Source organism: Micromesistius poutassou (genome assembly GCF_964030765.1).
Source record: "Micromesistius poutassou genome assembly, chromosome: 4".
Taxonomy (NCBI): domain Eukaryota; kingdom Metazoa; phylum Chordata; class Actinopteri; order Gadiformes; family Gadidae; genus Micromesistius; species Micromesistius poutassou.
The window spans coordinates 5,038,505-5,051,581 of record NC_140274.1 but is presented as its reverse complement, the minus strand read 5'-3'; the positions used below and the strand labels follow the sequence as shown (position 1 = coordinate 5,051,581).

Here is a 13,077-nt window from a genome sequence, read left to right as displayed (position 1 = left end):
TCGCGTCTCTCTGAGATGGGCTCATTATTTCTGTACACAAGACCTTATAAAATCATGTCTGGCGGGTTTGGAGCTTCATAAACATAGGGAGTTTATTTATTTTTTTGTTCAGATTCATTTTTTTTCTTTAATTATGATTATTACCGGGATAATATTGCAAAGCCTCGCAAAAACATCTCTTGCCTGCAGGTTCTTTTTATAGAAAACGTTATGAAACAGAAAAATATGCTGGCTTACCTGCTATGCAACAAAAGAAATGACAAGAAATGGAGAGAGACAGAGAGACAGAGCCAGACATATGGAAAGAGGCAGAAAGGCAGAGGCAGACAGACACAGAGAGGGACAGAGACAGAAAGAGAGACAGAGAGAGACAAAGACAAAGACAGAGCAAGAGACAGACAGAGAGAGACAGAGAGACAGACAAAGAGAGACACAGACAGAGCAAGAGACAGACAGAGAGAGACAGAGAGACAGAGAGAGACAGACAGAGAGAGACATAGACAGAGCAAGAGACAGACAGAGAAAGACAGACAGAGAGTGAGAGACAGACAGAGTGCGGTACTGTCTTGGAACTCAGTACCGAGCCAGATAAGAGAGTGGAACACCTTTGCTGTTTTTAAATGTAAGATGAAGTCATGGCTGAAATTAACCCAAGCATGTACCCATCATGCATAGACTGTTGTCTTAATGTTGTGATGTCCTGTTGCTGTGGTGTCCTAATGTTGTGCTGTTGTTGTTGTTGTTGTGGTGTCCTAATGTTGTGATTTTATTGTTCGTATTATGTTGCTGTGTTTTACTGTTGTAGAATTGTGTGTTACTGTTTTTATACTTCAGTGTCAGGTTTTCCTTTTGACAGAGATCCTCTGTTTCCTGCCCAGGGACTACAGATGAAAATGAGCTTATAGCTAACTCTGGTACTGCTAATGAGCTGTGCATTGTCCCTGCTAAATAAACAAACAAATAAATAAACTGTATGTCATCAGTGTGTGTGGACCAGAGGGTGGAGGGGTGGGCACTAGGACAGGTACCTGTGCCAGCCTCATAAGAACTGCCTGTCCTCAGCCGGGGGGGGGCCCCCCGACTGTGGACTAGCTTAATGGAGGTGCCCTCTGGCAAGGCAGCGATCCCTTACAGAAACCCCGTGTGCCTGACGCTTGCTTCCATGCTGCGCTGCGATAGCACAGGCATCCGCGGCAGTGTTATAGATTATGAGTATTATATATGAATAATATATGTATCACTAGGACGATGTAATGAGGACGCTGAGATCTGGGTCTTCAGCTGAGCTGAAGTGAGGCGCGAGGAGCGACTTTGAGAGGCGATGTTGTGGATTGCTACGGAGTGAGTAATGATATTCAGTTAGGGTGTGTGTGTGTGTGTGTTTGTGTGTGGTGTGTGTGCTCGTGTGTGAGGAAGTTTATTTAAACTGGATTTTCTCAGTTTCGGCAACAACTCTCTCATCCTATCTCTCTCACTCTTTTTGTCTCTCTCTCACTCATCCATGTCACACGTACACACACTCTCTCTCTCCCTCTCTCCCTCCCTCTCTCTCTCTCTCTCTCACTCATCCATGTCACACATACACACACTCTCTCTCTGTCTCTCTCCCTCTCTCTCTCTCACTCTCTTTCTCGCTTTCTCAATATATATATATATACACACACTCTCAATTAAATTCTCTCTCTCTCTCTATGTCTATATATATATAGATATCACACTCTCTCTCTCTCTCACCGATGTCACACACAAACACACACACACACACACACACACACACACACACACACACACACACACACACACACACACACACAACACACACACGCGCGCGCCCAGATGGAGGTATCACCTCCCCAGCAGAGTGCGGGTACATGGCCAGCTCTAGCAGCTTGTGTGAACACTACAGAGAAAGCCCTGAGCTGCAGCAGCAACCATCCAACACGTGTCTCCACTGTGCGGACCACCGACCTGCCCAAGCTAAGCAGGGAGTCACATGGGAAGGGGGGGGGGGGGGGGGCATTCCTGATGAGACCACATCAAACATCAGGGAAGGCCAGGGGTGGGAGCAATGCCTTGCGCATTATCTATTCACAGGGCATGCGTGGTCTGCTGCTGCTGCTGCTGCTGATAGCAGCGGGGAGAGAAGGCTGCGTCCTGAGAGATGCATCCTCACATTGCGGTCGGCATTAATAATGAATATGAGGGCGAGCGGGGGGCCACGAGGGAATGGGCTCTGTGCTGTGCATATCCAGCGCTCTGAATCTCACCAAGTACCTCCTGACTTGGGGCTTATGTGGTGACTTCATCGGGGCGGGGGGGACGGTGGGGGGGGGGGGGGGGGGGGGGGGGGGGTGGTTGGCGTTGTGAAACGTTAGGACGATCCGGGGAGGAGCGTGAACAGGGACACACTGTTGCTTCCCTGAGATTTCATAAGAAGAGAAAGTCAACGAAGGGCGTCGGAGAGAGGAGAGTGAGATAGGGTGTCTACGCATGTGCACGCGCGCGTGTGCGCGTGTGTGGATGCACACGAGCAGATACATGCGACAGAGACAGAGTCAGAGAGAGAGAGACAGAGAGAGAGACAGAGAGAGAGACAGAGAGCGAGACAGAGAGAGACAGAGAGAGAGAGACAGAGAGAGAGAGACAGAGAGAGACAGAGAGAGAGAGGGAGAGAGAGAGAGAGACACAGGTTGAAAACTTAATTCTTTGGAAGTCTTAGATATATTACTGAACATGAAACCCAGAGGCAGCCTGTGAGGCACACCATACCCCAGCAACATGTCACTGGATGAAGACATCAAGCCCTCCCCCCCACTCCCCTTCCTCCCCCCTCCAGCACACACACAGCACAGCTTGGCGAGAGCTCAGTGGAAGTTTCAGCAGCAAATCAAGGAGGACTCCCACATTTGAAGCTGAGAAGAAGACTCAGCGGGGGTGATGGTGTTGGGGAGGGTTGGGGGGGGGGGGTTGCGGTGGTGGGGTAAGTGGGTGGGGGTGGTGTTGATCTGCCGTGGTGGTGGGAAATATGGTGGTGGGAACCCCGGAGTCGTGCGGCGAGGTGTGATTTGCTATTCCGAGGAAACTGATTAAAAATTCCACGGCTCCTCGACATTGATCTACGTCTCTCCATCTCTCTCTCTCTCTCTCCCTCTGTGCATCTTCTCCAGCCCCGTGTTGTCCTTGAGAACCCCCCCCCCCCCCTCCGAGTCTCCGCACAGCTTGAGAGTGATGAAAGCAGACACTTGCCTGCCTCCCCCCCGCCCCCCTCTCGCTCTCTCCCTGTGCCAATTACAGCCCATTGCGTTGGATCACAGAAAGTTGGACGAGATCAGCGCAATAAAGTGTGGAATACTCGTCACGTGGACGCCCACGCGCTAGGTCTCCTGGGGGTTTGAAACCCTCTGCGGTACAGAGACACCGCTGAGAGCAGCCCGGCTCCGTCGAGAGAAACACACGCTGCAGGGAATCGGGGACAGGAGGAGAACAACGCCTTCTGACGCCCTTGTTGGTCAATTCTGACTAAATAGGAATTCAGGCATGCGTGCGCATTTATATTAATTGTAATATCTTTTTGGTTTCGTTTTTGGTGTCAGTTTTTATATTTGACCAGGTTTTGGTTGAAGTATTGGTCAGGTCAAGTCTTTGCCAGGCTTACTTGTTTGCCTTGTTTCTGTTAAATTCAGATTAAGACATGAGGCTTAAAGCCAGGCCTATACTTGTATTACGCTGCATTATGATGATACACTCTTAGTTACGACACAAATACACAGCGGGACTCGACTGCTCCTCCAGATCGTGTATCGGGTCCTTCTCAAACGTGCGAGCACAGGTGTCAGATTGCCAGTAGAAGAGCCAATGTCGCAATACGAAATGTTGCAAGCGGTGACAAGCCGCCTGTAGCAGCCTGTCCATTTAATTAGTCACACAGCAATTTAAACCAATATTGACTTTAGAGGCGTACGTATGCCCTTTCCGTGCAAGAGGCGTGAGACATCTTATCGCGCGTAAAACAGTCCGATACTGATAAACACCGAGCAAAGGAAAGTGGATCCCTGCTTACTGTTAATAGGCCTCCTGATTAACAGAACGACAGGATTATTATGTGGTATATATCATTATGGTTTCACCAGCAGTATTTTGGGGAAAGATGTGCTCGGCAGGAGAAGCACCTGAGGAATTTGTAGCCCGGGCCAATTTGGTCCAAGTTGCCTCGTGAGCAGGAGGGGGTGGGGGGAGCAGACGGGAGGGGGGTGGGGGGGGGGGAGTGGGTGGTTGAGATCTCGTGTTCCTATCTCCGACCCTCTCTCGCTCCACAGTTATATTATGTCAGCGGGACCGTCGGTGTAAAAAAAAAAACAGCGCAGGGCACTGCGTGCGTAACGGAGCGTCCGCATGCAACACCACAACAACTGCAATGAAGAGAAGGACACTCCACCAATGCCCGCAGATAGCGATCAAATGACACTGAAACGTGCTGTTACACTCAGCTGGAGCGGATCCTAATTTGATATCAGATTAAAGCTGTGCCTCCGCTGGAGTGACTTATCAGTAAGAGCAGCAGAGCTCCTTGTTCTCATTCTGCACCCGTGGACTCCGCTGCCGGGGACGCACCGGCACAATGAGGTTGAAAGGTATCGTTTCCCTCATCGTGCTCGGCTCTTTATCCGCTTATTATATATATGAGCCCATTCCGGAAGCCATTGATCAAAAATGGAAACTTATGGTGACCAATTCCCTCTTCAGAGCTCTCAGCCATCTGGTAAGCACTTACTGTCTTTGGTTGGGTCGCGTTTTTCTTTTGCTGATTCCTCGATTTCACGAGGCTGTTCACAGAAAGTAGCCTAAATACAAAATGGAAGTACTGTATATTTCTTATTTGATTTTAAATGTTCAATTTGTATCTATTTGGAAAGTTTAATTTTACAAACTTTTTCACTGTCAACTCAAATAGTGTTAGATATTTCGTTATACAACACCTACTGTATGTGATGGTTGTACCACGAATAGCCCTGCTGGTTACACCAGATTATGTCAGACGCTAATCCAGCCATAGTATAGCCGCTCACCTGTTCTAATTATAGCCACTATTAAGGAAATACACTCTTTGTTGATGGCTGTGCTGAGATGCCTCTGGAGGTCATCCCGCGAGTCAGACATGGATGTTCATTCTGTAGTTTAGAAGACAACAAACATTTAAATATATATATATAGCAGTTGCATAACTAATTCCCAAGCAAAACGGGCCAATTCAGACATGAAAACCCATTCATTTATCGCTCATTAGTTCATTTTCTTTCATGGAATAATTGTACAGTGTAGGTATTGCTCCAAATGTTTTAGTAAATCAATTTATTTACCATGCCAAAACCATTTGGCACCCCCTTTTCTATGGGATTTGGTGTGTGGGTGTGAGTGTGTGTGCGCGTGTGTGTGTGTGTGTGTGTGTGTGTGTGTGCATGTGCGTGCGCGTGTGTGTGCGCGTGTGCGTGCGTGCATGTGTGCGTGCGTGTGCATGTGTGAGTGCGTACGTGTGCATGTGTGAGTGCGTACGTGTGCGTGTGTGTGTGTGTGTGTGTGTGTGTGTGTGTGTGTGTGTGTGTGTGTGTGTGTGTGTGTGTGTGTGGTGGTAGTAAATGCACGGTTCAGTGCTTATGGTTACCACAGCGGACATGGCGGGTCTCAGCTGATCTGCGCTAAGCCCCACCGTCGACCAGCCTGCTCGCCTGTCGCGGCCGGCCTCTGAGCCCTCGTGTGTCCGCCGCGCACCCACGGATGTCTTAAGGGGTGTGCTGACATCCACCACGGCGGCGCTCACATGACGCGGTGCACTGGTCCCGCCGGGGTTTTATTGTTGAGCGCGGCAGAATGATTGATTTCAAAGCTTGCATGCATTGGGATGGCGGATTTTGACCACAATGAATGCTTTTCGTGAAAATGTACAAAAATATTAGAATAGAATCTAATGTAAAAAAAAAAAAAAATGAATGTAAAAAAAAGTGCAAAGAAATATATTAAGTCATGTTTGAATTAATCCATTCCCCCTGTGTGAGTGTGTGTGTGTGTGTGTGTGTGTGCATGTGTGTGCGTGTGTGCGTGTGTGTGTGTGTGTGTGTGTGTGCATGTGTGCGTGTCTGTGCTTGTGAGGGTGTGTGCGTGTGTGTGCGTCTGTGTGTGTGTGTGTGTGTGTGTGTGCGTGTGGGGGGAGCATGCGTTTGTGCATGTGTGTATGTGTGTGTGCGTCTGCGTGTGTGAATGCATCTGTCTGTGTGCGTGCATGCGTATGCTCGTGTGTGCATGTCTCTGCATCCGTGTGTGTATGTGTGTGTGTGTGTGTGTGTGTCTGTGCGTGCGTGCGTGCGTGTGTGTGTGTGTGTGCGCAGGCCGACCTCAGTGAGCTGCTGGGGGTGAAGGACTACATGGGCGTCATGTACTTCATCACGCTGGCCGAGCGCGTGGTGCCGCTGTCGGACCAACACGTGCTGGTGACGGAGGAGCGCTTCGACGGGGTGGAGGTGGTGCTCTACCAGCCCAGGACGGAGCGGCCCACGGCCCACCTCCGCCGGGCCGTCATCTACCTGCACGGCGGGGGCTGGTGTCTGGGTAGCTCCCGTGAGTACAGCTGGGGGGGGGGCACTGGAAGCCCTTTAGTGGTAGATTTGACGTGAGATCAATCCTTATGATAGAGGTCTTTTATATGCGGGGGGGGCGCCCCGGGCGGTCCTGTGCTGCATGTGCTCCCCTCTCTCTCCCGTACCGTCCTGTCTAGCTCACTCTATCATCAAAGCGTTCGAAAAAAATCACGTAAAAAACTAATCTTAAAAGGAAGAAGAAGTCATTATAGGATCATAATGGTAATCATAATAATATCATAATCATGATGATGATGATGATGAAGATGACGGCGATGACGATACTACGGGCATAGTAGCTATAATCACTAGCTATAAAAAGTAACTATAATCGCTATCTCCATGGAATCTCAAGGTTGATTTGATTTGGCAACTTTGCCGTTTTCAGGTCCCTGTTCATTTGTACTATTGTAACGACTAATAAGATGAATGAATGAATGAACGAATGGTGCATCAGGTGGGATAATGACATTCTCGTATGACCTGTGTGTCTTCTGCAGGGATGAGCCCATACGACGCGCTGGCCAGAACCCTGGCCACGGACCTCGATGCCATGGTGCTCTCTGTGGAGTGAGTATCTGTTAATAATCATCCTTACATCTGATACCACAGCATTGCTGGAGCCCCGATCCTCGATTTGAACGCTTCTAAATTGATGCACTGCCGATCCAACCGCCACACCAGCTTGTCCCAACAACCCAGATGTTTCCTTGACACCGCAAAAACAACACGCACAAAGCCGATAAAAACACTGACGTTACGGATGAAAGCCCCTCTATCCAATCATGGCTGCTCCCTGTGGTATGACTCAATCAGAAACAGGTTCCTAAAGGAACCAAGCCCTGTTCACTCCCACGCCCGCCACACGCCCCCACCAGGAACACACTGATTGTTTCTGTTCCAGTGGGCCCCCCCCCGGTGTGCCGAAGTCCCCAGACGAGATGCGGTGGCAGATAGCATAGAGTGCTTCTGCTGGCTCCTCTCCATTGGCCCCGCCAGACTCTCTGTATTAAATCAACTGTCCCGGTGCCCAGTCCCCGGTGGCCCTGCTGTGTCACAGTCCTCTCGCTCACTCGCTTACCCCACTCACACGTCGCTCAGCACACTCAGCCCTGTGTGTGTGTGTGTGTGTGTGTGTGTGTGTGTGTGTGTGTGTGTGCGCATGTGCATATGTATGGATGAATATTGATGGATGACTTTGAATGGATGGATGGTTATTAATTAGTCAGTTAGTTAGTTAGTTTATTAGTTGTCCCCTTAGGGACATTATTTTTCACAGTTTCCTTTCGTCATAAGGTTAGGGTTAGGGTTATTGTGGATGTATGTAGACCGATGGATGGATGTGGACGGATGAGTTCGGATACACAATGCAATTCACAGCCCTTGCCGTCGCCGTTGCCTCGACGGATAGTTCAAAAATATTGGATGCGCACGTAGAGCTACGGAGAGGGTCTCTGACAGGCTCTCTGTGTCTACGTACAGCACTTTACGGAGTAGTATAAATCTACCTTCATAATGAGTTTCCTTCGAGTTTCCAAATAATGTCAGCATCTGTCAGGAATGTATCGAGATTGTAATGAAATTTCAGGGGATGGGACCCACCCTTGTGTAATATGGGGTTCATGGAGTTAATGGCTGAGTCACACGTGTCGTGTAATATCAAATTTGTCAGAAGAAACAGAAACAATATATTGCTGACGGTACAATAAGGATGTTCTTAGAACCAAGTGCCAAGCACTAACAATTGTTCGGTTAACCCCTTCACGGTATAAAACAAAGCTATCTAGGATAAGATGCTACCCAAAGTACTATTTTCAAGAAACAAGGGACCTCTGAAGACCACAAAAGTTGTATGTTAGTTGTATGTTATAAGTTGTAAGTTGTTGTGTATGCACACTGCATACACAACATACATACATACAATAATTAACGGTGACTAAGTGTACCATATCTACATAGCTCAGCACTCCTACTAATGTTGTTCAGACTCATATAAGTCTTCAACTTTTCACAGGTTTTCCATCCAGTGTTGTCCTTAAGATTGGTTTGCGCTTCCTGTGGTGAACTCAAAGGGTTACCCAATTCAGCTCGCTCTAAGAGTCAATTTATCTCATTTGTGTCTTTGGATCTCTGGAGAGGTTTTAGTGCAAAGCATTCAAAGAGAACATATTCGATCAGAAGCAGCCACATATTTATATTCTTCATCCAATGACTTCTAACGGTGAAATGGAGTTGTGGAATATTCCCAGGAAAAAACAAAGACGTTTTTTCACTCCATCTTCAATCAGTCTCAGACCTTTGAACTTTTGTGATATACAGTCCTAAACCAAGGCGTCAGAACACTTTAAAGGTTAAACCTTGAAATATGAACACTTAATCTCTTTAACCATTGGACTGCAGTCGTGTTTCTTAACTGAGCATTTCTTAACTGCCCTTTGTACTAAAGAGTCAGCAAATGACTTCTGTTCAAATAAATGTGCTCCTAGCATGGCCTTAGCCTGACTAGCCTAGCCAAAACACAATGCGTCATGCCTATCACCCCCCCTCTTATGACCTCTCCTCCTCTGCTAGGTACCGCCTGGCCCCAGCCCACCACTTCCCCGTCCCTTACGAGGACGTCTATCGTGTGGTCAAGCACTTCCTCCAGGAGGAGGTCCTGGCTCTCTACTCGGTGGATCCCGGGCGCATCGCGGTGTCCGGGGACAGCGCGGGAGGAAACCTGGCGGCGGCGGTGTCCCAGCAGGTTAGCCGACCTTAGCTCTGGACAACAAAGAACAAGGCTGACTGCTAAGCTATGCCTGTGGACAACAGAAGAGTTAAGGCAACGGTAGTTAGATTGGTTGAGTGTAGAGAAATGATTTGTCACCACATTCATTCTTTCATTCTTTCTTTCGTATTTCTATTCTTCCTTTCTTATTTTTCTCCTTCTCCCTTCCTCTCTCGGTATCCACCCCCCCCCCCCTCCCCTGTCCTGGTATCCATAGCTACGGCAGGACCCGGAGCAGAAGATCCAGCTGAAGGTCCAGGCCCTGCTGTACCCCGTGCTCCAGGCCCTGGACCTCAACACCCCGTCCTACCAGCAGAACCAGGACATGCCCATCCTGCCCCGCACGCTCATGGTGCGCTTCTGGAGCGAGTACTTCACCAGCGACAAGGCCCTGTTCCGGGCCATGATGTCCAACACGCACAACGGCCCCGAGTCCGCAGACCTGCTCAAGTTCGTCAACTGGGGCGCCTACCTCCCCGAGTCCTACCGGGCCAAGTACAACTACAGCACCCCGGCCGTGGGACGCGACCAGACGGCGGCGGGCGTCCCGGCGCCGGACGGCGGCGGACCGTCCCGGGCCATCGGAGACCCCCGGGCGTCGCCCCTGCTGGTGCCGGACGCCGCCCTGCGCTCCCTGCCCAAGGCGTACGTGCTGACGTGCGAGTACGACGTCCTGCGCGACGACGGCATCATGTACGTGACACGGCTGCGCAGCGCCGGCGTGGAGGTGACCCACGAACACTACGGCGCGGGCTTCCACGGGGCGCTGATGTTCAACATGTGGCCCGTGGACTTCGCCATCGCCCGCCGCATGACGGACAACTACGTCCGCTGGCTGGAGGAAAACTTGTAAAGCCCAGGAGGGAGAGAGGGGGGGTGTCACCGGGCAGGTTGCAGCAGTGCCGTTCCCGCAGTGGGTTCCCCAGCGTTTGTCGGCCGCCTGTTGAGTAACACGGTTTTTCTTTTCCGATCTTTTTTCTTTTCCGATCGTTTTTTTCTATCTTTTTCAGTCTTCTGTGGTTGTTTTTCGTCTCGTTTTTTTTCGGTTGAAGTACAATTTTTTTGCATCAATTATGCAAGAACCACACTTATACGCGACTAGCATTCACTCCATTAGCTTAGGCACCTTGCTGAAGGACGCCTACTACGGGTCAGGCTTTGAGGTCGGGCTATCCTGCATCCTGCGTTTGCTCAGTAATGAAACCACGTCATGTTGCGAAAAGTCAGAGCGGACATTTATTTTATACTACAGGGATTTGTGCTTTACATTAAATGTTCAATTTTATTAGAAGTACGTTTGGAGTGTAATCAATGGTGTATGCTTGCCTTGATACACATAACACTTAATAAACTGCTACCAACAAAAACAGTACATACCACAGATATATTGTATAATTCCTAGGTGTAAAAATAATCCGATTTCCAAACGGCACATGCATGGAGGACAACTTGGTCAACCACAAAGCGGTGGTAGCTGTACCGGGGCTGCACCTGGGTTCATCTGAATGGATTTCCAACACAAAAGAAGAGGACGTTAGTGGTTAGAGTTCACCGAGCACAGATGTCCGTTTAGGGGAAAGGGCAGGGAAAAGTCGCGCCGCAGTAACCCGATAGCCGCAGTTCTCTGATAGCCGCGGCTCTCTGGATGTCATTTGAGGTCGGACAAACCCGGTGGAGTCATCAGGTCTCTCTCTGCGTCGCCGTTTGGAAATCTCTCGTTGGATCTGATTATCTCCGTGAAGCTTGTGACTTTTTTAACAGCACATGTGCTAGAGATCACCGTCATGTGAGAGGGCATTGTCGTTTTTATTAGCTTTGTGGGGTTTTTGTGTAGCCGATCTTCGTGCGAGATGTGTGAACCAAAGCGACCCACAGGCTGCACCGATGGTTAGGCTAGGGAACACTTGTGTTGCTATTTGAAGCTCTTACTCGGGATTGTTCATATCGTTTTACCAAAGAAACCACACAGCTCCACATCGTGCATCTTACATGGACTGTACCTGATTATTTAGCTTTGTTTCCCCTGCATAATTCTGCTCCTTACTCATTTGTAAATATTATGATTTGTATGTTTTTATTTGTAAAATAAGTACCTAGAATGACGTGTATTGTTTTTTCTGAAAATAAAGAGACCCAACCTATGAATAGCTTGTCTCGTGTATGTTGTATACATCAAATTCCACCGACTTTCAGGGCGTCTCAGGGATAACTATCAAATATTATTTACTGTGGTGAGCAAGTCTGAGGCTGTGCTGCTTTCCGATGTGTGTGTGAGCCAGGGCCATGACTGATGGCGATGGATTCTAGGAACAGTATCAGCAGAGAGAATCGGAAGGACAAAAATATATAAAGGAGCTGAACTATCTACAATGGAGTAGAAAGGGAACAAAAGCATACAAAGAGGTGCTGGGGTTATTCAAGTGAGGAATAGGAATATATATGACAGAAAATACCGCATTAGCATTCAATGAGCTGCCTTTGGGGAAGTCAGTCGTTCCCAGGTTTCCAGACAGACGGCGGAAATTAAATATAACGTCCAAGACAGAGTTTTATTTAAATGTTTGTTTAATAAAAACCTTGCGCCAAGCTAGATTACAAAGCTTCACACACACACACACACACACACACACACACACACACACACACACACACACACACACACACACACACACACACACATTTGTCCACACACACACACACACACACACACGTGCACATGCACACACGTGCGCACAGCACGCACGTGCATGCTCGCACACAGACACGTGCACAAATGTTTTCTTTCTCTCTGATGTACCCCCATTTCTTAGATAGCATCACATTCTGTGATGAATTCATTCGATTACGTTGGCTCCTATTTCTAGTTTAATTTTCACAGTTGATAAACCCAGACCCCATTGTGATGCTCCTTCAGTAGGATGCTAATATGATAAATTGGAAATGGATTACAGCAGATGGATGATATGGTGAGATTGTTCTTACAGTACAGAACATAGTACTAAACATAGTTTAGTACTATGTGTGTGCAGAGGTATGACTGAGTACATTCATATGAAGAGCTATTGTCCCCTGTTCAGATGCTGATTTAAATGATCCTAAACCTGCCTTTTGTATTTTTCCTTGGAAGAAGAAACAATATTTCTATTGCGTGCTTTGCTTAAATAACAAATAATATCGTTTTTTATATGTTCACGTTACTACTATTAAGCTGACGCTTTTATCAAAAGCGACTTACAATGAGCGAACATCCCAGAAACGGCCAGAGTCCTGCTAGATGATTCAACTAAGTCCGATGCTATGAGTGAAGTGCAGGGTGCGGAGGAGAGGTGCAGTGCGGGGCGACCCGGGCAGGTTGACGAGCAGCCAGGCGGCTGCATTCTGGATGAGCTTCAGGGCTCGGATAGCACAGGCAGGCAGACCAGCCAGAAGGGAGAGGCGGGAGTCTAGACGGAGAGGACGAGGGAACTGGAGCCAGACCTGCGACCTCACCTCCTGGGTGAGGAAGGGAGGAGTCCCCCTGATGTGGCGGGCCGTCGGTCTGCATGAGTGGGTCGGTCGCAGTGACGTCGGCGGCGAGGGGCAGCAGGTCATCGAGGGGTCACGCCCCCCCCGGTTCCTTGCTGTCCGAGACACAGACATGAAGACAGTAATAATGAAATAAACAAGCACAAACACATGCTA

The 13,077-nt window shown here is 48.7% G+C and overlaps 1 protein-coding gene across 2 annotated transcripts; it reads left to right on the top strand.

Annotated features, from left to right (window-relative positions):
• Positions 1–4,333: 4,333 nt before the first annotated feature.
• On the top strand, positions 4,334–11,524 carry aadac (arylacetamide deacetylase). Of its 2 annotated transcripts, none has more exons than XM_084466298.1 (5): positions 4,334–4,759; positions 6,381–6,609; positions 7,130–7,199; positions 9,201–9,372; positions 9,614–11,524. In XM_084466298.1, exons 1-5 carry the CDS (start codon positions 4,619–4,621, stop codon positions 10,247–10,249), a joined length of 1,248 nt encoding a protein of 415 aa, XP_084322424.1. In that variant the 5' UTR covers positions 4,334–4,618; the 3' UTR covers positions 10,250–11,524. The 2 variants fall into 2 exon arrangements, with proteins under 2 accessions (XP_084322424.1, XP_084322423.1); XM_084466297.1 differs by having other exon boundaries at positions 4,707–4,759; positions 5,631–6,609.
• Positions 11,525–13,077: the final 1,553 nt, after the last annotated feature.

Bases quoted from the DNA above. Each gene is read 5' to 3' on its own strand.
- aadac (XM_084466297.1), top strand. From the start codon at position 6,207: ATGCGTTTGTGCATGTGTGTATGTGTGTGTGCGTCTGCGTGTGTGAAT. The intron at 6,610-7,129 runs GTGAGTACAGCT...TGTCTTCTGCAG, and splicing joins CTGGTGTCTGGGTAGCTCCC to GGATGAGCCCATACGACGCG. The intron at 9,373-9,613 runs GTTAGCCGACCT...TGGTATCCATAG, and splicing joins CGGCGGCGGTGTCCCAGCAG to CTACGGCAGGACCCGGAGCA.